The following is a 25,351-nucleotide window of genomic DNA, read 5'->3' on the forward strand; positions in this document are numbered from 1 at the left end:
TGTCTTGTTCGGCATGGTGATGAGGGAGAGAAGGGAATCAGGGAAGGTAAAATGTAAGAAGAATAAACTTCAACTTTAGGGATTATTTTGAGGGATTGAAGAGTTATTAATTGGCTTTAGGGGAACATTACTAATTTAGATGCTCCGCTTTTTAATTTTCACCTACAGGTAAGCCTATAATAAGGCCTATAATAAGGCTTACCTGTAGGTAAAATTAATATCTTCTAAACCTGCACGGCTTATGAGATATTCGCCCTGCATGCAGCCACTGACACCAGTGGCGCATGTGCTCTGAAGCTCCGGCGGACCTTCAGAGCTCCTTGCCGGCTCCTTGCCAAAAACTGAACTCCCGCACGCATGCGCGGGAGTGACGTCATCGCGGCTCCGGCCACTCGCAGTGCCTGAGCCCCCGAACCCGGAAGAAACGCAGAGGGAAGATGTCAGCTGCCTCAGTGGTGTCCGGGCGACTGTGTTGGGCCTCCATTCTAAGGTAAGTATTTCATAATGAGCTAGTATGAGATGCATATTCGCTCACTATGCCTTTGTCTTGCAGGGTTTTATTTTTGAGGATACAACCGCTTTAACTAAGCATGCAGTAACTCTCCTATTGGATAGTTACTGCAAGTGCCCAAAGAATGAGGTCAGCTGACTATCTGAATATACTGAATGACCAGGTTATTCCATCAATGGATTCTTCCTTCCCTGATGGCTCAGGAATATTCCAAGATGACAATGCCAGGATTCATCGGGCTCAAATTGTGAAAGAGAGCATGAGACATCATTTTCACTCATGGATTGGCCACCACAGAGTCCAGAACTTACCCCCATTGAGAGTCTTTGGGATGTGCGGGAGAAGGCTTTGCGCAGTGGTCGCAGCTCTCCCATCATCAATACAAGATCTTGGTGAAAAATAAATGCAACACTGGACAGAAATACATTTTGTGACATTGCAGAAGCTTATCGAAACAATGCCACAGCGAATGCATGCCGTACTCAAAGCCAACAAAATATTAGAGTGTGTGACCTTTTTTTCTTGGTGGCAACTTTTTTTTTTTTTGGCCAGGCAGTGTATATCCTACATTGGGGCCCAGGTATGTCAAGCAACACCATTAGAATTGCATCAAATCTTGGTAGATAAAGGGAATAGTGAGTAAGCAATGATGTACCTGAGACTTTGGAACGGCAAGGGTTACACTCTCTCAGCGAGATGTAAAAAAAAAAAAAAAGCAGCACAAAGGAGTGAAGTTAATTAAAGCGGTGAAGATGTGGGCTCTATAATAAACCCATGTCTTGCCGCACTTTTATAGGCTTCCATAATTTGCCTCCCTTCTCCCAGTAACGTGCGCACACGCTGTAGGTCATTAAGTCCCCGGCCGCCCGAGTCTGCTGTCAGCGTGCACAGAGAACACAACCAGGGCGACGGCGCTCCAAACTGCCGGCCCCTTTTCTTTTTTACGGCTCTCTTTTTTTTCCACCTTTTTAATTGGCCTCTTTACGATGTGTGAGTAAAATAGATTGCCGGATCTCTGCAGTTTTATCACCCGCTGTCCCTGTAGGCTTGGCACAGAAGGGCTGAGCGAAAGAAAGAAGAGTAAACTTTCGTCTGTCGCACCTTGGTAGGTTGATGAAGTCGGTGATGATACCTGCCAGCGTTTGTGCGTGTGTTTCCTACCAGACACGTACGCTGCAATAAACGCTCACTCAGGATTATGGAGCTCCATTTTGTTTTCTTTAGGCGCGAGATGGTGGCCAGAAGATGTCTTTGTCAAACCACAGTATTAGGGTGTTTTTGGCACAAGCATATGTTCCCGTGTCGAATGAGCATGCATGTTTATGTGCTGAGCAGACAGACCTGCCACCACCCTCATCTCAGGGGAGCAATGGCAACTGACACAGGGAATTGATTCTTCTTTCGAGATCGGTTGGCTAGGAGGTGTCTTTAGGGGTTGCATTCGGCCCACTGACCTAAGATCCCATTATACAACAACTGTGTGGCAGTCATCTTTCTTATGAGAACTTAAAACACAAAATATGCTCTGGGGGGGATTCTCTGGGGGAATCCAGGATGGAGAAAGATCTGGGGGTTCTAGTAGAAGATAGACTAAGCAATAGCATGCAAAGTCAAGCTGCAGCTGCCAAAGCCGGCAGAATATTAGCATGCACAATGAATACTCCAGAGATAAAGCTATAATCCTACCACTTTATAAAACCCTGGTCCGGCCACACCTGGAGTATTCTGTCCAGTTCTGGTCGCCAGTCCTCAGAAGGGATGTGCTGGAACTGGAGAGAGTCCAAAGAAGGGCAACTAAACTAATAAAAGGATTGGAGGGTCTTAATTATGAGGAGCGATTACAAGCGCTTAATTTATTCTCCCTGGAGAGGAGACGCCTGAGAGGGGACATGATAGCGATTTACAAATACCTCAATGGTGATCCCAGCATAGGAAAAAAAAAAAATTTAGTCTCAAGGAGTGTAAGAGGACACGTGGCCACACAATAAGATTAGAGGAGAGGCGGTTTAACCTGCGTAAGGGGTTTTTCACTGTAAGGGTGGTAAGAATGTGGAACTCTCTTCCACAATTGGTGGTAGCTGCAGGGGGTATGGCTACTTGTAAAAGACTCTTGGACGTGCATCTCATAGATCACTAAATTCAGGGTTATGGGAAATGATCACGTCACTGACACACACACCTGCACAGGTTGAACTGGATGGACTGTTGTCTTTATTCATCTCTTCAACTACTATGTAACTATGTACTGTATGAGGTGCATTTTCAACAAACCCCAAAGGGTCTCTTTTTGATGTCCTGTGTATCTCCACTATCCACTGCCAATACGCAGAACCTGTGTAGCACCCTCCTAGATAAGCTGTTAGATAGGCTAGGTAAATTTAGATGTTTTGGCTCCGCTGTAATCAGCAGAGCAGTTTGCAATTGCTTTACAGTGCCTCCGGAAAGTATTCACAGTGCTTCACTTTTTCCACATTTTGTTATGTTACAGCCGTATTGCAAGATGAATTAAATTCCTTCTTTTCTTCAAAATTCTACAAACAATCCCCCATAATGACAACGTGAAAGAACTTTGCTTGAAATCTTTGCAAATTTATTTAAAAAAAAAAAAACCCTTGTACATAAGTATTCACACCCTTTGCTCAATACTTTGGTGAAGCTCCTTTGGCACCAATTGCAGCCTCAAGTCTTTTTGAGTATGATGCTACAAGCTTGGCACACCTATTTTTGGGCAATTTCTCCCATTTTTCTTTGCAGGACCTCTCAAGCTCCATCAGGTTGTATGGGGAGCGTCGGTGCACAGCTATTTTTAGATCTCTCCAGAGATGTTCAATCGGGTTCAAGTCTGGGCTCTGGCTGGGCCACTCGACATTCACAGAGTTGTCCCATAGCCACTACTTTATCTTTGCTGTGTGCGTAGGGTCATTGTCCTGTTGGAAGATGAACCTTCGCGCCAGTCTGAGGTCCAGAGCGCTCCGGAGCAAGTTTTCATCAAGGATGTCTCTGTACATTGCTGCATTCATCTTTCCCTCAATCCTGACAAGTCTCCCAGTTCCTGTCACTGAACAACATCCCCACAGCATGATGCTGCCACCACTACGCTCCACTGTAGTGATGATTTTGGCCAGGTGATGAGCAGTGGCTTCTGTCTGGCCACTCTACAATACAGGCCTGATTGGTGGAGCACTGCTGAGATGGTTGTTCTTCTGGAAGGTTCTCCTCTCTCCACAGAGAAAGGCTGGAGCTCGCTCAGAGTGACCATCGGATCCAGTGACAACCTGTGAAGCTCTGGTGAACTCCATGCCCAAGAGGGTTAAGACAGTGCTGGAAACTAATGGTGGCCACACAAAATATTGACACTTTGGGCCCAATTTGGACATTGTCACTTAGGGGTGTACTCACTTTTGTGTTGTGAAAACATTGTATGACTAGAGCCAGACATTTGAAGAGTATAATGGAGACTGCATATGACTAGAGCCAGATGTTGAAGGGTGTCGTCAAGATCTTGTATGACTAGAACGGACGTTTGAAGAGTATGGTGAAGACCTTGTATGACTAGAGCTGGACGTTTGAATAGTATGGTGAACACCTTGTGTGACTAGAGCCAGATGTTAAATAGTGTTGTGAATACCTTGTATTACTAGAGTTGGACATTTGAAGAGTATGGTGAAGACCTTGAGTGACTAGAGCTGGATGTTGAAGAGTGTTGTGAAGACCTTGTATGACTAGAGCTTGGCGTAAGAGGAGAATGGTGAAGACCTGGTATGACTAGAGCCTGGTGGTGAAGAGTGTTGTGAAGACATTGTATGTGCTAGAGCCGGACATTTGAAGAGTATGATGAAGACCTTGTAAGACTAGAGCAAAATGGGAAAGAGTGTTGTAAAAACATTGTATGACTAGAGCCAGACGTTTGAAGAGTATAATGGAGACTGCATATGACTAGAGCCAGATGTTGAAGGGTGTCGTCAAGATCTTGTATGACTAGAACGGACGTTTGAAGAGTATGGTGAAGACCTTGTATGACTAGAGCCAGATGTTAAATAGTGCTGTGAAGACCTTGTATGACTAGAGTTGAGGGGTATTGTGAAGAACCTGTACATCTAGGCCTGGATGTTCGAGAGTACTGTGAAGACCTTGTGTGACTAGAGCTGGACGTTGAAGAGTGTTGTAAAGACATTGTATGATTAGAGCTGGATGTTTGAAGAGTATAGTGAAGACCTTGTATGACTAGAGCAAAATGGCGAAGAGTGTTGTGAAAACATTGTATGACTAGAGCCAGACGTTTGAAGAGTATAATGAGGACTGCATATGACTAGAGCCAGATGTTGAAGAGTGTCGTTAAGATCTTGTATGACTAGAACGGACGTTTGAAGAGCATTGGTGAAGACCTTGTATGACTAGAGCTGGACGTTGAAGAGTATTGTAAAGATGTTGAGTGTTGTGAAGACCTTGTATGACTAGAGCCTGATGTTAAAGATTGTTCAGAAGACCTTGTATGACTAGAGTAAAATGGCGAAGAGTGCTGTGTAAACATTGTATGACTAGAGGCAGATGTTGAAGAGTGTTGTCAAGATGACTAGAACGGACGTTTGAAGAGTATGGTGAAGACTTTGTATGACTAGAACGGACGTTTGCAGAGTATGGTGAAGACCTTGTATGACTAGAGCTGGATGTTTGAATAGTATGGTGAAGACCTTGTATGACTAGAGCTGGACGTTGAAGAGTATTGTAAAGATGTTGAGTGTTGTGAAGACCTTGTGTGACTAGAGTTGAAGGATATTATGACGAACCTGTACATCTAGACCTGGATGTTCGAGAGTACTGTGAAGACCTTGTGTGACTAGAGCTGGACGTTGAAGAGTATTGTAAAGACTTGGTTTGTCTAGAGCCAGATCTGGAGTTCCCCAACATTTCTCAGGCTTTTACAACTCTAGAGCGGACGTGGAGTTCCCCCAACATTTCTCAGGCTGTTACCGCTCTTTTATAACCCATTCCGTTTATTCTTCAAATCATGCAAGATTCAACAGGAAAGCAGTGTTCTAATGTGAAATATGGGAAAGGATGATAGAAAATGTGTATTTATGATGTTTACCGGCTTCACGAAGAATCATCTCTCAATGTGTCATCAACAAGATTTTCTTTTTTTCTTGTTTTTTATATCTGTCTAAGGAAATAAATCCACTGACAGCTTTTTGCTTAGAGGCTTACAGGTTTTGGCCAGAAGTAAGCTTGAAAGAAAGACTATGGGGAAAAATGCTTTAATCTGGTAACCGTATGAGGTAATAACGTGTGAAGCTAGTATTCGGTATATGAATTCCTTTTTAGTTTGAAAGCGTTTTATTTATTCTCCACATTTACATGTAGATCGGGCTGTCCTGCAAAAAATGACAGTTATTGGGGTTGGCACAAATCATTCAAGATAGGGGCTCTTGCAACAGTCAACTTTGTTAATTAAGTGTAAACCTTTTATCCCCAAAAAAAAAAATTCTTGTTTCTGTAACTCCTTAAACCTTGTTAGCTGACAATGGGATTTACGTTTTTGTCCATTTAACCACTTGCAGTCCGCCCTATAGCAGTTTTACTGCCAAAGGGCGGAAACTGAGAGCCAGTTCACATACAGTATCTCACAAAAGTAAGTACATCCCTCACATTTTTGTAACTTTTATTCCATCTTTTCATGTGACAACACTGAAGAAATGACACTTTGCTACAATGTAAAGTAGTGAGTGTACAGCTTGTATAACAGTGTAAATTTACTGTCCCCTCAAAATAACTCAACACACAGCCATTAATGTCTAAACCGCTGGCAACAAAAGTGAGTACACCCCTAAGTGACAATGTCCAAATTGGGTCCAAGGTATCAATATTTTGTGTGGCCACCATTATTTTCCAGCACTGCCTTAACACTCTTGGGCATGGAGTTCACCAGAGCTTCACAGGTTTCCACAGGAGTCCACTTGCACTTCTCCATGATGACATCATGGAGATGTTGACCTTGCGCTCCTCCACCTTCCGTTTGAGGATGCCCCAAAGATGCTCAATAGGGTTTAGGTCTGGAGACATGCTTGGTCAGTCTATCACCTTTACCCTCAGCTTCTTTAGCAGGGCAGTGGTCTTCTTGGAGGTGTTTGGGGTCGTTATATTGGAATACTGCCCTGTGGCCCAGTCTCCGAAGTGAGGGGATCATGCTCTGCTTCAGTATGCCTCAGATCCCTGTCCTGTGTTGTTTTCCAGCAATCAGTGGGTGCTGGAGGACATTGAGTACCCAGGTATGCCCAGATTGGCTTTTGCTGTGAATTATCACAGCAGAAGCGGCCCAGGTAGGCAGAAGTGCAAGATCACTTATATTCAGTATCTCACAAAAGTACACCCCTCACATTTTTGTAAATATTTTATTATAACTTTTATATCTTTTCATGTGACAACGCTGAAGAAATGACCAGGCAGATTCCCATTCCCATTCCCTTAGTAAAACCAGCACAGAGTACCCATAAACTCTAGTTAGGCACACAGTTAACCCTTTGATTGCCCCTGATGTTAGCCTCTTCCCAGCCAGTGTCATTAGTACAGTGACAGTGCAAATTTTTAGCACTGATGACTGCATTAGTGTCACTGGTTCCCACAAAGCGTCAGTTAGTGTCAGAATGTCTGCCGCAATATCGCAGTCCCACTAAAAGTAATTGATCGCTGCCATTACTAGTATAAAAAAAATAAATAAATAAACAAAAGTTCCATAAATCTATCCCATAGTTTGTAGACACTACAACTTTTGCGTAAACCTATCAATTTACGCTTATTGGGATTTTTTTTACCAAAAAAATGTAGCAGAATACATACTGGCCTAAATTTATGAAGAAATTTGATTTTTTTCTTTTTTTTTTTTTTTTTTTTTTAGCAGAAAGTAAAACCTTTTTTTTTTTCTTAATTTTCAGTTTTTTTTTTTTTTATAGTTTAAAGTAAAACACGCAGAGGTGATCAAATACCGCCAAAACAAAGATCTATTAGTGGGAAAAGAATACATCAATTTTATTTGTGTACAATTTTTTTAGTTAAAGTAGTGCAGTACCGTATCGCAAAAAATGGCCTGGCCATGAAGGTTTATGACTAGAAACGGAGGTTGAAGAGTGTTGTGAAGACTGTGTATGACTAGAGCTGGATGGTGAAGAGTGTAGTGAAGACCTTGTATGACTAGAGCTGGATGGTGAAGACCTTGTATGACTAGAGCTGGATGGTGAAGACCTTGTATGACTAGAGCTGGATGGTGAAGACCTTGTATGACTAGAGCTGGAGGGTGAAGACCTTGTATGACTAGAGCCGGGTGTAAGAGGAGTATGGTGAAGAGCTTGTATGACTAGAGCTGGATGGTGAAGACCTTGTATGACTAGAGCTGGATGGTGAAGACCTTGTATGACTAGAGCCGGGTGTAAGAGGAGTATGGTGAAGAGCTTGTATGACTAGAGCTGGATGGTGAAGAGCTTGTATGACTAGAGCTGGATGGTTAAGACCTTGTATGACTAGAGCTGGATGGTGAAGACCTTGTATGACTAGAGCCGGGTGTAAGAGGAGTATGGTGAAGAGCTTGTATGACTAGAGCTGGATGGTGAAGAGCTTGTATGACTAGAGCTGGATGGTGAAGACCTTGTATGACTAGAGCTGGATGGTGAAGACCTTGTATGACTAGAGCTGGAAGGTGAAGACCTTGTATGACTAGAGCTGGAAGGTGAAGACCTTGTATGACTAGAGCTGGAAGGTGAAGACCTTGTATGACTAGAGCTGGATGGTGAAGACCTTGTATGACTAGAGCTGGATGTTGAAGAGTGTTATGAAGACCTTGTATGACTAGAACTGAATGTGGTAGAGCATTGTGAAGACCTTGTATGACTAGAGCTGGATGGTGAAGACCTTGTATGACTAGAGCTGGATGGTGAAGACCTTGTATGACTAGAGCTGGATGTGGAAGAGTGTTATGGAGACCTTGTATGACTAGAACTGAAGTTTGTAGAGCACCCATCATTGGTGTCAGTGGGAGGAATAGTGCCCCATCGTTGGTGTCAGTGGGAGGAATAGTGCCCCATCGTTGGTGTCATGGGAGGAATAGTGCCCCATCATTGGTGTCAGTGGGAGGAATAGTTCCCCATCGTTGGTGTCAGTAGGAGGAATAGTGCCCCATCTTTGGTGTCAGTGGAAGCAATAGTGCCCCATTGTTGGTGTCAGAGGAAGCAATAGTGCCCCATCATTGGTGTCAGTGGAAACAATAGTGCCCCATCGTTGGTGTCAGTGGAAACAATAGTGCCTCATTGTTTGTGTCAGTGGAAACAATAGTGCCTCATTGTTGGTATCAGTGGAAGGAATAGTTCCCCATCGTTGGTGTTAGTGGAAGGAATAGTGCCCCATTCTTGATGTCAATGGGATTAATAGTGCCCCCATTGTTGGCGTCAGTGGGAGGAATATGGCCCCAACGTTGGTGTTAGTGGGAAGGAATAGTGCCCCATCATTGGTGTCAGTGGGGGGAATAGTGCCCCATTGTTGGTGTCAGTGGCAGGATTTATGCCCCATCATTGGTGTCAGTGGGAGCAATTATGCTCCATTGTTAATGTCAGTGGGAGGAATAGTGTCCCAAGGGCCAGATAAAGGCAAACAAAGGGCCGCAGTTTGGAGGACACTGCTAAAGAGCAAGAGTTACTCTACAGAATTGTGAAATTTAAACATCCTATAAAAGTTAAAGAGGAGTTTCGCCCCCCAAAAATTTAATATTAGAACTTACCTGTCCAGGGTTCCCACGAGCTCGGCAACAGATGGTGATTCTCGTATCGGCATTCGGGTGCTGCCACCGCTATTCAGGGTAATGGAACCTGGCAGTGAAGCCTTTTAGCTTCACAGCTGGTTCCCTACTGCGCATGCGCAAAGCACACTGCGCTTTGTAATTGGCCCAGCGGCTGAGGAAAAAGGAGGGGTGCCGAACTTCCGAGGGACAGCGAGCTGGTGACTCTCAGTCACCCGTGGGTGCCCTGTCTCCCGGAAGTGGGGAAGGATACCTGTCAAAAACGGGTACCCCTTCCCCCCTCCCCCCTCCCCCCCTCCCCCCTGAAAGCTGCCAAATGTGGCACTGGAGGGGGGGGGGGGGGAGGAAGCATATAAATGGAACTTTTGGGTGGAACTCCACTTTAATAAAAAAAGTTATGCCCACGTTTGCATTACTTTTGGTACATCCCTCGTATGTGCCAAAGGTCCTCAATGGGAGAAGAAATGAGTCAACTTCAGAGTCAGAGAGCAGGTTTCGAGTCCTTGCTCGGTATGTTGCGGTGGTGTTGTATATATTTTACATATTAGCAGGGTGAATAAAATTGACAAAAAGGACAATTTTGGAAGGATAGCTCGGGTCCAGGGCAGTGGTAACAGTTTTGCGCACATCTCTGTATTTTCTATGCGTGTGTGAGCGCTCCTGAAGGTGGGATACGTGAAACGGGTATGATTTAAGTTCCAGGTTTCTCATGATTTACTGTTGTACCAGCTGAGAGGCAGATCAATTTACCTGAGATCCCTCTGACTTCATTACAGCAATAGAGCCATCCATTCTCCCCAGGCACAGAAGTGCCAGAGCTGGCAGGCAAATTGTCTCATTTGAATAGATTTAAATATTGAAAATATCTCATTTCAATAAATGTAAATGTTCACCGCAAGTTCCAGGTAGGAACTCAAACACTGAACAAGTGGCCAGGACAAGGGTGGATTTCTTGTGTATCTCTTTGTTATCTGCAGACCTCAAAGCAGAACTACAGGCAAAACATATTTTTTCAATTTGTATACAGTAAGGGAAGGTTATAACAGCAAAGAATATGACGCAATCCCTGGTATGTTAGCGTGTGAAGCCCCAATAAATCTCATATAAAAACAAATGGGATGCATTTCATAATCTATTCATAAAAGTGCATGGAATCTGCAAAGGAGAAGATATACAGCACCTTGAAAAAGTAATCATACCCCTTTTCCACATTTTGTCATGTTGCAACCAAAAACGGAAATGTAATTTATTGGGATTTTATGTGATAGACCAGTGATGGTGAACCTTGGCACCCCAGATATTTTGGAACTACATTTGCATTGTAGTTGAGCATCATGGGAGAGTGCATGAGCATCATGGGAAATTTAGTTCCAAAACATCTGGGGTGCCAAGGTTCGCCAGCACTGTGATAGACCAACACAAAGTGGCACATCATTGTGAAGTGAAAGGAAAATTATAAATTGCTTTCAAACTTTTTTACAAATAAATATGTGAAAAGTGTGGCGTGCATTTATATTCAGCGCCCTTTACTCTGATACCCCGAACTAAAGTCTAGTGGAACCAATTGCCTTCAGAAGTCAACTAATTAGTAAATAAAGTCCAAATGTGTGTCATTTAAACTCAGTATCTTTACAGCTGTTCTGTGAAGCCTTTAGAAGCTTGTTAGAGAACCTTAGTGAACAAACAACATCATGAAGGCCAAGGAACACACCGGACAGGTCAGGGATAAAGTTGTGGAGAAGTGTAAAGCAGGGTTAGGTTATAAAAAAAATCTCCCAAGCTTTGAAGATCTCACGGAGCGCTGTTCAATCCATCATGGGGAAATGGAAAGAGTATGGCACAACTGCAACCCTACCAAGACATGGCCGTCCACCTAAACTGACCGGCCGGGCCCCTACCAAGACATGGCCTCCACCTAAACTGACCGGCTGGGCCCCTACCAAGACATGGCCGTCCACCTAAACTGACCGGCCGGGCCCCTACCAAGACATGGCCATCCACCTAAACTGACCAGCCGGGCAAGGAGAGCATTCATCAGAGAAGCAGCCAAGAGGCCCATGGGAACTCTGGAGGAGCTGCAGAGATCCACAGCTCAGGTGGGAGAATCTGTCCACAGGACAACTATTAGTCGTGCGCTCCACAAATCTGCCCTTTATGGAAGAGTGAGAAGAAGAAAGCCATTGGTGGAAGAAAGCCATAAGAAGTCCTGTTTGCAGTTTGGGAGAAGCCATGTGGGGGACACAGCAAACATGTGGAAGAAGGAGCTCTGCTCAGATGAGACCAAAATTGAACTTTCTGGCCTAAAAGCAAAACGTTATGTGTGGCGGAAAACTAACACTGCACATCACCCTGAACACACCATCCCCACAGTGAAACATGGTGGTGGCAGCAGCATGTTGTGGGGAATCATTTCTTCAGCAGGGACAGGGAAGCTGGTCAGAGTTGATGGGAAGATGGACGGAGCCAAATATAGGACAATCTTGAAAGAAAACCTGTTAGAATGTGTAAAAGACTTGAGACTGTGGCGGAGGTTCACCTTCCAGCAGGACAACGACCCGAAACATCCAGCCAGAGCTCCAATGGAATGGTTTACATCAAAGCATATTCATGTGTTAGAATGGCCCAGTCAAAGTCCAGACCTAAAACCAATTGAGAATCTGTGGCAAGACTTGAAATTGCTGTTCACAATCTGACAGAGCTTGAGATATTTTTACAAAAAAGAATGGGCAGAAATGTCCTCTCTAGATGTGCAAAGCTGGTAGAGACATCCCCAAAAAGACTTGCAGCTGTAATTGCAGGGAAAGGCGGTTCTACAAGGTATTGACTCCGGGGGGTGAATACAAATGCAGCCACACTTTTATAGATTTATTTGTATAATTTATCATTTTCCTTCCACTTCACAATTATGGCCACTTTGTGTCGGTCTATCACATAAAATCCCAATAAAATACATTTACGTTTCTGGTTGTAACATGACAAAATGTGGAAAATGTCAAGGGGTGTGAATACTTTTTCAAGGCACTGTATATCAAGAGAGCACTTTATGAGCAGCTCCTCCCAGAGACTGGAAAGAATCTCTGAAAAACACGAACACACAGGGGGGGGGGGGGCCTCTAAATGCATTTTTGTGTAAAAACTTTAATGGAGCAGCCAAATAAATGCTCACATGTGTTCCATAAAAGTGTTCTTCTCTGATAAAATCAACTAAAGGGTTCCAGGTAGATTGCCAACCGCCGCTCGCAGTATTGGAAGGTAAAAGTTGGATGACCGCTCATCAGCTTTGAAAGAAAAGCTTCCGTAACCACCGTTACGCCACGCCCGGTGCACGATCCTGTTTCCCTGGTGATGCGTTTTGGAGCACCAATCAGCTCCATCTTTAAACCATAATGGCAAAAAAAAATAAAAACATGGCAACAATAGGGGTCTTGCATCCTGATATGATTGGTTTGTTGTTTTCCCAATAGATCTTCTCTTATTACAGCACTAATTATGTGATTATAACTGATAGGAGGCAGAAACATCAGACTATGCCTTAAAGCAGGGGTGTCAAACTCAATTTCACTGAGGGCCGCATCAGCATTATGATTGCCCCCAAAGGGCTGGTTGTATTTGTAAGGTTAGATGTCCAGAGCACCCCATCCCCTCTATATCAGATGTAAAGAGCCCCCTCACTATCAGAAGTCAAGAGTCCCCCACCCTCCCTTACATCACAGTAAAATCAGAGGAGGGCTGGAGCCAGCTGCATGGTGAGTCCAATGGAGGAGGAGATGAGGGGGTGCTGCGGCTACTTAGATAAGTGCAGGATCTGTAGGAAGAGTCCTGTCCTCTTCTCTGTTACTGACTGCTGACACAGGGTGGGTGGAGATGAGGGGGGTGCCGCAGGAGAGGTGTGAGGGCCACATGAAATGGCCTGGCGGGCCGCATTTGGCCCGTGGGCCTTGTGTTTGACACATGTGCCTTAGAGGCTTCTAAACGCTGGCTTGGGTCAGAAGTGGGTGGTGGTCTGGTGATGGCGACCCTATCGTTGGAGAGGCCAAAAAGGTTCCACAGGTTCACTCACCAAGGGTATCCCGGCTACCATTATGGGGTCCTCAGAAATGGTACGGGGCCACAGTTACCAGTGGCTTATGTCCACCTTAGAAGCCCTTATATGGCTGGTGTGATGTCTGGTCTGGGTGTGCACCACCATGACCGATGAAGACCTAAATAGAGAAATGGATGAGGACATCCTCGGTGGATAGGATGGCTTAGTTCCTTTTCAAGTTATCCTGGTATTTTGTTCAGCAAGCTTGCTTCCCTTATAATCATGGCAACACTAGTGACCTTGCATCCCCCGACACAAGAATTCCTTGTCTTTCTATTGATATGATTGGTTTTTTGTTTTCCCAATAGATCTTATCTTATTACAGCACTAATTATGTGATAACTGATAGGAGGCAGAAACATCAGACTATGCCTTAGATCAGTGGTCCTCAACTCCGGTCCTCAGGGCCCACTAACAGGCCAGATTTTAAGTATTACCTTGGGGAGATGCATACTAGAGTACTGCAATCACTGAGCAGCAAATGATATCACCTGGGATGTATTTCAGTTATCTTGCAAACCTGGCCTGTTAGTGGGCCCTGTAGGCCAGGGTTGAGGACCACTGCCTTAGAGGCTTGTAACCGCTGGCTTGGGTCAGAAGTGGGTGGTGGTCTGGTGATGGCGACCCTATCGTTGGAGTGGCCAGAAAGGTTCCACAGTTTCACTCAGCAAGGGCATCCAGGCTACCACTATGGGGTCCTCAGATATGGTACAGGGCCACAGTTACCAGTGGCTTATGTCCACCTTAGAAGCCCTTATATGGCTGGTGTGATGTCTGGTCCAGGTGTGCACCACCATAACCGATGAAGACCTAAATAGAGGAATGGACGATGACCTCCTCGGTGTATAGGAAGGCTTAGTTCCTTTTCAAGTGATCCTGGTATTTTGTTCAGCAAGCTTGCTTCCCTTATAATCATGGCAACACTAGAAACCTTGCATCCCCCGACACAAGAATTCCTTGTTTTTCTACTGATAGGATTGGTTTATTGTTTTCCCAATAGATCTTCTCTTATTACAGCAATTACAGCACTAATTATGTGATTATAACTGATAGGAGGCAGAAACATCAGACTATGCCTTAGAGGCTTGTAACCGCTGGCTTGGGTTAGAAGTGGGTGGTGGTCTGGCGATGGTGACCCTATAGTTGGAGTGGCCAGAAAGGTTCCAGAGGTTCACTCACCAATAATATCCAGGCTACCACTATGGGGTCCTCAGATATGGTACAGGGTCACAGTTACCAGTGGCTTATGTCCACCTTTGAAGCCCTTAAATGGCTGGTGTGATGTCTGGTCCAGGTGTGCACCACCATGACAGATGAAGACCTAAATAAGGGAATGGATGATGACATCCTCGGTGGATAGGATGGCTTAGTTCCTTTTCAAGTTATTTTGGTATTTTGTTCAGCAAGCTTGCTTCCCTTATAATCATGGCAATACTAGCGACCTTGCATCCCCCGACACACAAATTCCTTTTTTTTCTACTGATATGTTTGGTTTATTGTTTTCCTAATGGATGTTCTCTTATGACAGCATTAATAATGTGATTATAACTGATAGACGACCCCCTCCCACACTCCCTTCGCTTAGAGGAAGTCAATGCAATGGTCTGTTCCAGTACCTAAAAGGCAGAAGCATATAAGAATCTGCAGTGAAGTACAATAAAATCCATGCAATGTTCATAAATCACCTGGAAACAATTTTTTTCTTGTAAAGTTTCACTATAAGTTATTAAAGCTGAGACTGCATTGCAACTTTCATAACCAATCTTTTCTATTTTCTCCACAGCCCCTCCTATCTCCATCGCAGTGATCGCTGCCGATACGCCATCTCCATTCAGCAGGTACCAGGCCCAGAATTTCACCCTGGTGTGCATCGTGAGCGGAGGAAAGCCAGCTCCACAGGTCAGTGCTAACCTTGTAGAGTCTTCTAACTGATCTCTGCCAATGTGTGATTTTATTAGCACGAAGCTTCAGATATTAGTGAATAAGGAATTTGGTTGGTATTCCAGGTTTGCAAGCCATTATTAATCCTATTTAACATGCGGATGTGCAAAATGGCGGAGGATGCCAACCTATTGGAAATCACTTCAGCCAATCTGACCCCAATACATGAAAATCCAATCTGCTGCTACGTTTTGCACATCAACGTCGCTTTCTGCTTTTAAGAATAATGCCCCGTACACACGTACCGATTGTCGGCCGTAAATATTCGGCCAACGTCCGATCGGCCGATTGTCGGCTTGTTAGTATGATGCTTCCGACAACCGACTGCGACTTTTCGGCCGAACAAAATCTGGTGTGCATGCTATAAAATTTTTGTTGGCCGTCACCAGAACGGCCGATTGTTCGTCAGTCAGTACAGATTTCGGCCGACAAAAGCCAGATGAGCAAGACTGGGCATGCTCAAAGAAGAAAAAACACACGGAAAGTAGACCAGAACATGACATCACTTCTGCAGTTGGTTGTTGTTGGCCGACAAAATTTGTGTGCAGTCTAGAGCACATTTCAACCAACAAAACAACACTGGACAAAAGACGGCCGATCGGTCGGCCAACAATCGGTGCATGTGTACGAGTCGAGTCTTAAGCCTCATCATATTGCAAAAGTCAATAATCTTCCAGGGCAGCTGAGAAAACTTTGCTGTTGTGTTCTAGGATAAAAGGTTGCTATGCCAAAAGTTCTATACAAGGGTGGAGAGCAGCCTTCGGCATCTGGGTGTCTTGGGGAATCTGTGGTGTCACTGATTTGCCAAGCCTGGAGATGTTACACGGCCTCCTGATTGGCAGTGGAGAAGCCCGGCTGGAGGGTCAGACATAGGGGGGGGTGGTGCTTGATGAGGAAGAGGAAAGAATATTGGGCAGAGGAGCGAGGAAGGTGGCCATCAACTTATTGTTAGTGCCCAAGGACCTTTCAGAAAACATTAAAGGGTCTATTTATAATTGTTTTTCACCCAAGATTCACACACCTTTATACAAGATTCATACATTTTCCTAGTTGGATTTAATTGGAAGATTTCTGCAAAGCATGGGTGAAAGAATGTTGTGCAGGAAAGCAGGACCCCAAAAATGTGATGTCCTCAACCTATTGGTACTGCCGCAAGACCTTTCTGAGAACATGAAAGGGTCTACTTATACATTTTTTCACTCAAGATTTACATAAGTTTTATACAAGATTCACAAGTTTTTCTAGTTGGATGTAATTGGAAAATGTCTTGCAAATCATTGGTGAAAGAATGTTGGACAGGAGAGAGGGACCCCAAGAAGTTGTCATCAACCTACTGGTTCTGCCTCCAGACTTTTCAGAGGACATGAAAGTTTCTATTTATAACTGTTTTCATACAATATTCACACAACCTTTATCCAAGATTCATACATTTTTAGAATTGGATTTAATTAGAAAGTTTCAGAAGTCAGAATCCTGATCTGCATTCCGCTACACCATTTACACTGACAGGGTGCTGGACCTATGCGGGGTAAATTAGGGGCTACTGGGGGGGGATTCTTTAATTTCAAAAAATATGGAGGGGGGCACCCATTAGAGGGCCCCCTTTTGGACCATTGGTGTACACCGATTTCTTAAAACAGCCTTGAGGGAGTCTGGCATTTTAAGAAATGGGGAGGATTGCACACATTAGATGGCTAATTGATGGGCCGACCAATTTGCTAAAATGGCCTTGAGGGTGTCTGGCTTTAAAGAAATGGGGGGGGGGGGGGGTATGCATTAGATGGCTTATAGATAGACCTTTGGTGGACCAACCATGTCCTAAAATTGCCTTGAGGATGTCTGGCTTTATAGGAAATGGGGAGGGGGGCACACATTAAATGACCCCATTGATGGATCAGATGGACCTTTGGTGGGCCTGCCATTTTCTTAAAAAGGCCTTGAGGGAGTCCAGGGTTTGAAGAAATAGAAAGGGGGACATGCATTAGATAGCCCATTGATGGACAAGATGGACCCACCAATTTCTTAAAATGGCCCTGAGAGAGTGTGGCGTTTTATGAAATGGGGAGGGGGCACACAGAGGGCCCATTGATGGATCAGATGTACCATTGATGGGCCCACCAATTTCTTGAAAAGGCCTTGAGGGAGTCTGGTGTTCGAAAAAGTGGGGAGGGTGCATGTATTAGATAGCCCATTAATTGACCAGATGGACCCACCAATTTCTTAAAACGGCCTTGAGGGAGTCCAGTGTTTTAGGAAATGGGGAAAGGGGGGCACACATTAGAGGGCCCATTGATGGATCAGATGTACCATTGGTGGGCCCGCCCATTTCCTAAAAAGGCCTTGAGGCAGTCAAGGCTTTAAAGAAATACAAAGGGGGCATGCATTAGATGGCCCATTGAAGGACCAGATTAAGCCACCAATTTCTTAAAATGGCGCTGAGAGAGTCTGGCATTTTAGGAAATGGGGAGGAGGGCACACATTAGAGGGCCCTTAGATTGATTAGATATACCATTGGTGGCCCCACCAATTTTCTAAAAAGGCCTTGAGGGAATCTGGCATTTGAAGAAATGGGAAGGGGGGCATGCTGCATTAGACAGACCATTGACAAACCCACCAATTTCTTAAAATAGCCCCGAGAGAGTCTGGGGTTGTAGGAAATGGGGAATGGAGCACACATTAATGGACCAGATGGAACCACCAATTTCTTAAAATGGCCTTGTCCTGGTTGGCAAATTTCCTTTCACATCCTTCCTGTCCAGGTGTTCTATTAGGAAGGGCAGAAAAATCTCACCAATGGGGACGCAGGAACAAACAAAAATTGGTTTTGGCCTTAGATGAAGATTGTCTTTCTCCCACACCCACCACATTTTTTAATGACATGTAATCACTACCAATTTTAATTGATAACTGTTGAGTAATCCGCCCTTTTGCCCTCTGCCAATGTATGTAAATGTGAGCCTTCCTGCTGTGTTTTTATAATTGGCACCGACATCCCCCTGTCACTCGTGATTTGCACGCAGACACCACGCTCGTTGCGATAAGTATTTTTTCAGTTGACACTTCTAGATAAAAAAAAAAAGCGGGAGCAGAGAAAGGAGCAAACATCATTATGACTCCTTGTTCCTTCCGCTGGTTCCTTTTACCGCGGCGACAATCTAGGCAGGCGGGCCTCCTATTGACAGAATCGACCCGCTAAATTAATACATCTTAATGTGCTTTGCAGATTTCTATCGAGCTCTGTGTTTTCTCCTCACCCGGCGAACGATGAAGGCTTTTATCCTCTCCCTCCAACTCCCTTTGAGCGCGAGCGTTTTCCAATCAGTGCATCACTTGTTTTGTGCTCCACGCTCCCCATTCTGCCTATTATTCATCCTCTATAGTCGGAATGCATAATTTGGTCCTTTGCCCCCTCTGCAGCGAGCGCCGTTTGACAGATGCATTGCTATGTTAAAACACTATTGAGAGGTGGGTGAGGGGCGGGTGGGGGAACCACACATTTAAACAGCCCGTGACTTGTTATGTCATTCAGATTAGAGAAAAAAAAATCTATTTCATATTATATGTCATTATTTCTTTTTTGCTGTTAAACCCTCTTAAAGCTGCATTCTCTCCGGCAAACAAGCACCATTAATATAACCGTAATGGCACCTGAATGACTTTAGTAGCGAGGAGGCGGCATTTGTGCTGCGTAATTGGCACTAGAAGAGGCATTTTGTCCTGCGACTCCCGCTGTTAATGCATCGAGTGACTTTCCAGTGATATTACCACGCGGCTGTGTACACACCTGACTGCTCGGGATGTGTGCCCGGAGACGGGATCACATTATCATTACCGTCAGTATTCTTAAAGGAAACCTTCTCCTGAGAGGATCATGGAGGCCGCCATTGATGACTTGACAATCTGAGAGTGCCTGGTGCCTGGCTGACCCTCTGTTTTGAGGAAAGTTAGAGATGGAATTAAGATGTAATGTTCTTCATGGTCCAACTCAAAATGTCTCAAAAGTTCTCCAACTTCCAGCACGCATGGCTTGCCTCTTTGTGTTTCAAACCAACTACCTTCTGGAGGCCACCATTGATGACTTGACAATCTGAGAGTGCCGCATGCCTGGCTGACCCTCTGTTTTGAGGCAAGTTAGAGATGGAATCAAGATGTAATGTTTTTCATGGTCCAACTCAAAACGTCTCGAAAGCTCTCCAACTTCCAGCACGCATGTCTTGCCTCTTTGTTTTTCAAGCCCGTAACTACCTTCTGGAGGTCGCCATTGATGACTTGACAATCTGAGAGTGCCGCGTGCCTGGCTGACCCTCTGTTTTGAGGCAAGTTCGAGATGGCCGCGTGTCTGGCTGACCCTCTGTTTTGAGGCAAGTTAGAGATGGAATCAAGATGTAATGTTCTCCATGGTCCAACTCAAAACGTCTCGAAAAAGCTCTCCAACTTCCAGCACGCTTGTCTTGCCTCTTTGTGTTTTAAACCAACTACCTTCTTTGTCTCCTCATACTTCCACTTACATCATATCTTCTGCTTAGCTCTTTAACCAATCCGACTGGTTTATTTGCATATCAATGGGGGTAGCCTAACTTCTTAACAGCACATGGTCTTAAAATCTAACTCCATATTAGGGTATTAAAATCAATACAAATATATGATATTCTACTTTGTAACTTCATTTTGTAAATTCAATAAAAAAAAAAAAAAAATCACTACAAATAGCCATGGCAACACAACCTCTGGTGTCAGAACTCCTGGACCCTAACCCAGAATGGGTGGGCGGATGGAGATTTCTGTCCCCTGACTGCTTGGATCAAGAACAGAAACTGGGGGGGGGGGGGGTCAGGATAACCACCAAGCAACTAGCAATTTTAGAAGGTTGCCAATGGCGGCCTTCATGTTACTTAGAGGTAAAAGTTTACTTTAAGGGGAAATACCTGTAGAAAATTGCCCAAAGCAGGACTCTGGAATAGAAGTATTATACTCATCTACCCAGGTTCTTGCAATAGAAGTAATATGCTCGCCTCCCTGGGTCCAAGTATTATACCCACCTTTCCAGGTCCACAGAATGGAAGTATTATACTTACCTCCCCAAGTCTGTTGTATGGAAGTATTATGCTTATCTCCACAGGTCCATGAATGGAAGTATTATACTCACCCACTCAGATTCTTGGAATAGAAGGATTATACTTGCTTCCCCGGGTCCATTAATGGAAGTACTATACACACCTCCTTGGGTCCATGGATGGAAGTATTTTACTCGCCTCCCCAGGTCCATGGAATGGAAGTATTATACTCACCTCCCAAGGTTCTTGGAATAGAAGTATTATACTTGCCTTCCCGTGTCCATGGAATGGAAGCATCATACTCGCCTCCCCAGGTCCATTAATGGAAGTATATTATTTGCCTCTCCTGGTCCATGAATGGAAGTATTATACCCGCCTCTCCGGATCCACGAATGGAAGTATTATACCCTCCTCCCCGGGTCCATGAATAGAAGTATTATACCCGCCTCCCCGGGTCCATGAATAGAAGTATTATACCTGCCTCCTCGGGCCCATGAATGGAAGTATTATACCCGCCTTCCTGGGTCCACGAATGGAAGTATTATACCCGCCTTCCTGGGTCCATGAATGGAAGTATTATTCCCGCCTTCCTGGGTCCATGAATGGAAGTATATTTGCCTCCCCGCATCCATGGAATGGAAGTATTGTACTCGCCTCCCAGGGTCCATGAATGGAAGTATTATACCCACCTCCCCAGGTCCATGGATGGAAGTATTATACCCGCCTCCCTGGGTCCATGAATGGAAGTATTATACCCGCCTCCCCGGGTCCATGAATGGAAGTATTATACCCGCCTCCCCGGGTCCATGAATAGAAGTATTATACCCGCCTCCCCGGGTCCATGAATAGAAGTATTATACCTGCCTCCTCGGGCCCATGAATGGAAGTATTATACCCGCCTTCCTGGGTCCACGAATGGAAGTATTATACCCGCCTTCCTGGGTCCATGAATGGAAGTATTATTCCCGCCTTCCTGGGTCCATGAATGGAAGTATATTTGCCTCCCCGCATCCATGGAATGGAAGTATTGTACTTGCCTCCCAGGGTCCATGAATGGAAGTATTATACCCACCTCCCCGGGTCCATGGATGGAAGTATTATACCCGCCTCCCTGGGTCCATGAATGGAAGTATTATACCCGCCTCCCCGGGTCCATGAATGGAAGTATTATACCCGCCTCCCCGGGTCCATGAATGGAAGTATTATACCCGCCTCCCTGGGTCCATGAATGGAAGTATTATACCCGGCTGCCCGGGTCCATGAATGGAAGTATTATACTCACCTCCCGGGTCCATGAATGGAAGTATTATACCTGCCACCCTGGGTCCATGAATGGAAGTATTATACTCGCCTCCCTGGGTCCATAAATGGAAGTATAATACTCGCCTCCCCGGGTCCCTGGAATAGAAGTATTATACTCGCCTCCCCGGGTCCATGGAACCACAACGTGCAGCAGGGGACACAGATGTCCATTACATCCAGAACGGTTTAATACTTCTTCCCCCCACCCCCGTGAATTACAGCCAGTTCATGCACAGCTCTCTCTACTCATTGTAGCCTTATTCACACCACCTGGAGTTTTAGATTGAAGTTGCAGAGCACAGAATCACAGAACAGGAGCCTTCAGTCCTGCTCAGAAAAACTGTGAAAATTGTGCTAAATATCCTTGCAATACGTTATATTACTCTCTAATCAAAGGTCAATTTTGAGTGATCTAAGGACAATGGAGGGGCTTGATAAATAGATTTAATTCAGTCAACCAGTCTACAATCCCTGCAGCTCCAGTGTTCATGAAGAGACAGGTGTTTGAGATTCTCGCTTATTTGTTTTTTTGGCACAAGGCCGGGCTGTCAGTCACTCTGCAGAAATCTGGCATAATCTAAGCTACTGAAGTGAACCTATTAGAGGTAAGGATGCCCCAATAAACAGCTTAGTGGCTCCTTTTCTCTGATAATGATCCTGGAACGCTCTATAAAGGTGTCATAGGGCGACATTTAAAACCACCACAGGGTTATCCTGGCTGCAGCGGCAGGGATAATCTTACCATCGTCAATTGCTCTTCATTAAAGTTACAATATCAGAAAGAAGTAACTTAAATCAGGGACTATTTAGAGTCACAACGGATACAAAATCCATGAGCATATCTTTTATTAATATATATATATATATATATATATATATATATATATATATATATATATATATATATATATATATATATATATATATATTCTCAATATTTGTTATAAAAGACAATCCTATAACCAGAAACTTTCATCTAGACCAGGGTTCTCCAAACTATAACCCAAGGGCCACATCTGGGCCGGCCACAAGATTGTATCTGGCCTGCAGCTGATGTGCACCGAGAGAAACAAGATGGCACTCTGAAGGAGTCAGAGCTGGTGGCAGACAGAGAGGAATCTGAGAATGTAGCAACAGTCAAGGCAGGAAGTAGGCAGTAGATGTATCCTGTAATGTAGCAAAGTTAAGGGCAGGCAGCAGACAGAGGTATCTGGTAACTTGGTAATCATCGGGGCAGCCAGCAGAGGTATATGGTAGCATAGCACAGGTAAGGGTGGACAGCAGAAAGTAGAGGTATCTGGTAAATTATAAAATGTCAGGGCAGGCAGCAGACAGTAGAGGTATCTGGCAACATAGAAAAGGCCAGGGCAGGCAACAGGCAGTAGAGATATCTGGTAACTTGGCAATCATCAGGGCAGCTAGCAGATATCTGGTAATGTTCAAAAGTCAGGGCAGGCAGCAGATGGTATCTGGTGATGTAGAAAAGGCCAGGGCAGGCAACATACAGTAGAGGTATCTGGTAATGTAGAAACGGCCAGGGCAGGGAACCGATAGTGAAGATATCTGATAACTTGGAAATCATCAGGGCAACTAACAGAGGTATCTGGTAATGTAGCAAAAGTCAGGGCAGGCAGCAGACAGTAGAGGTTTCTGGTACCTTTAGCAAAGGTCAATGCAGGCAGCAGACAGTAGAGGTATCTGGTAATGTGGCAAAGGTCAGTGCAGGCAGCAGACAGTAGAGGGGTTTGGTAATATAGCAAAGATCAGGGCAGGCAACAGACAGTAAAGATGTCTGGTAGCATAGCAAAGGTAAGGACATGCAGCATACAGTAGAGGTATCTGGCAACTTGGCAATCATCAGGATAGCCAGCAGAGGTATCTGGTAATATGGGAAAGGTCCTGGGCAGGTGGCAGACAGTAGAGGTATCTGGTAATGTGGCAGTCATCCAGGAAGCCAGCAGAGGTATCTGGTAATATGACAAAGGTCCTGGGCAGGCAGCAGACAGTAGAGGTATCTGGTAATGTGGCAGTCATCCAGGAAGCCAGCAGAGGTTTCTAGTAAGGTAGTAAAGGTCAGAGCAGGCAGCAGACAGAGAAATCTGTAAACAAAGCAGAGGTCAGCAACAGGAACAAACAATTCAGGTGCACTTGGTCAGCAGGAAACATTATCACAAGCATAGAGGTACAGATTACTGAATTTGAATTAAGGCACCTTCTGCACTAAAGACCAATCCAGGGGCTGGGGGGCATGTGCAAAAGCCCATTGCCCAACGACTGACAGTAGACCCAGGGAAAGGTATAGGGCATCAGATACCAGTTACTGGTAGGGACTACAGGAATGTGTTGTGTTCCATTGCTTGGCAACTGGGGAAGTAAGGCACTGCTGGGAGAAAAGACGCGGCCATGTAAAAAAAAACAGAAAGAAGACAGCGGGGGACGTTGGTGGACAGGTAAGTATGCAGACTGCCTAACAAGTACATGGCAATCAATGAAACCTTTAAGTCTAAGTGTATCTGCCACGTCCACCCCAATCAGAAATTCCAATTTGCTTCATCGGGTGCACTAATTTATGTGAAGGATTGATCAATGGGGTCCTTTAGTGTTTGTTTCTGGCAGAGTGTCCCTGCTTTTAGTTTAGCTCATGAATTTGTCATGCAACAATGTGTTATATCGATGACGTGGCTTTTTTAGTTAACGCACATTGTAGGTGTAGCACTACTCCCATGGGAGCTGCTGAAAGTGGGTTCCCCTGGGTTACCAATAGCAACAACTTGTGAATTCTTAGAACTTTAGATTCTTGGCTCAGTCAGTAAACAGTCCAGGGGATTTGGTTTTTGTTGTTTTTATTTTATGATGGGATGAGAGAAGGGATGAGTGGGATACTCCAACTTAGTAAACTATGCACAATCTTGAGGACTTCTAGCTATTCTGAATGCGGCAAGGCCGCTGTTTCACCTTGCCACTAGAGTGAAGTATTTGAAAGGAAAACTACTTGGTAAATTACTCTTCAGGGTTCTACTTGCCACCCCCTTTCTCTCGAACTATGTTCACTGACCTTCTGTCCACTGACCTCACTGGAGTGGTCCCCTTCCTGGGCAGACCCCTTGGCAAGCCCCCTGGTACTCCCGGACACTGTTTTTACCATTAGCTCTGCCCTCAGCTCCACTGTCAGTTTCTCCAGGACCTTTATGGCTCAGCTCCACACCTGGCTAACCAGGCCGACCGCCTGTGACCACTTTCCTCAGCATACAGAAGGAGAGACAGCTGTCAGCCTCCTCCTGGGACTCTTCTTCCCGCCAAAGACACCCTGTCATATGTGCCTTCAGTTTTTATGGTCAATCCCAGGATGCACTGCAAGGGTGCCCTCCCACTGGTACTGCCACAAAAGCCTGTGTGTCACTGGCTGGGTTTCCTCCACTGTCCAACATGCTCCCCTATTGGATACAGTGGGGACACTCCCTCAGACCAAGTGAATCACACCTGGACACATGTAACAGGCATAACTAACAGATCAGGCTCCCCTGATGAGCAGATGGAGCAAAACAAATGCTGTACCTAGCACCTATCTAGGAGGGTGCTACATAGGTTTGGATTTGTTGGTGACCCAGTAGCTACCACAGGTGGTCTTGCAGTGTTGGGGCCCTGGGTTCGGGTCCCACCAAGGAGAATATATGCCGGGG

At 45.0% G+C, this 25,351-nt stretch overlaps 1 protein-coding gene across 1 annotated transcript in view; it reads left to right on the top strand.

Annotated features, from left to right (window-relative positions):
* IGSF21 (immunoglobin superfamily member 21) overlaps positions 1 to 25,351 on the top strand; it is a 392,526-nt gene that overhangs the window by 226,718 nt on the left and 140,457 nt on the right. Inside the window, exon 3 of the mRNA XM_082273487.1 lies at positions 15,158 to 15,273. Coding sequence (XP_082129613.1) covers positions 15,158 to 15,273 — 116 coding nt within the window. The remainder of the gene's footprint in view (positions 1 to 15,157; positions 15,274 to 25,351) is intronic.

This window comes from Pelophylax lessonae (genome assembly GCF_965119305.1).
Source record: "Pelophylax lessonae genome assembly, chromosome: 12".
NCBI classification, from domain to species: domain Eukaryota; kingdom Metazoa; phylum Chordata; class Amphibia; order Anura; family Ranidae; genus Pelophylax; species Pelophylax lessonae.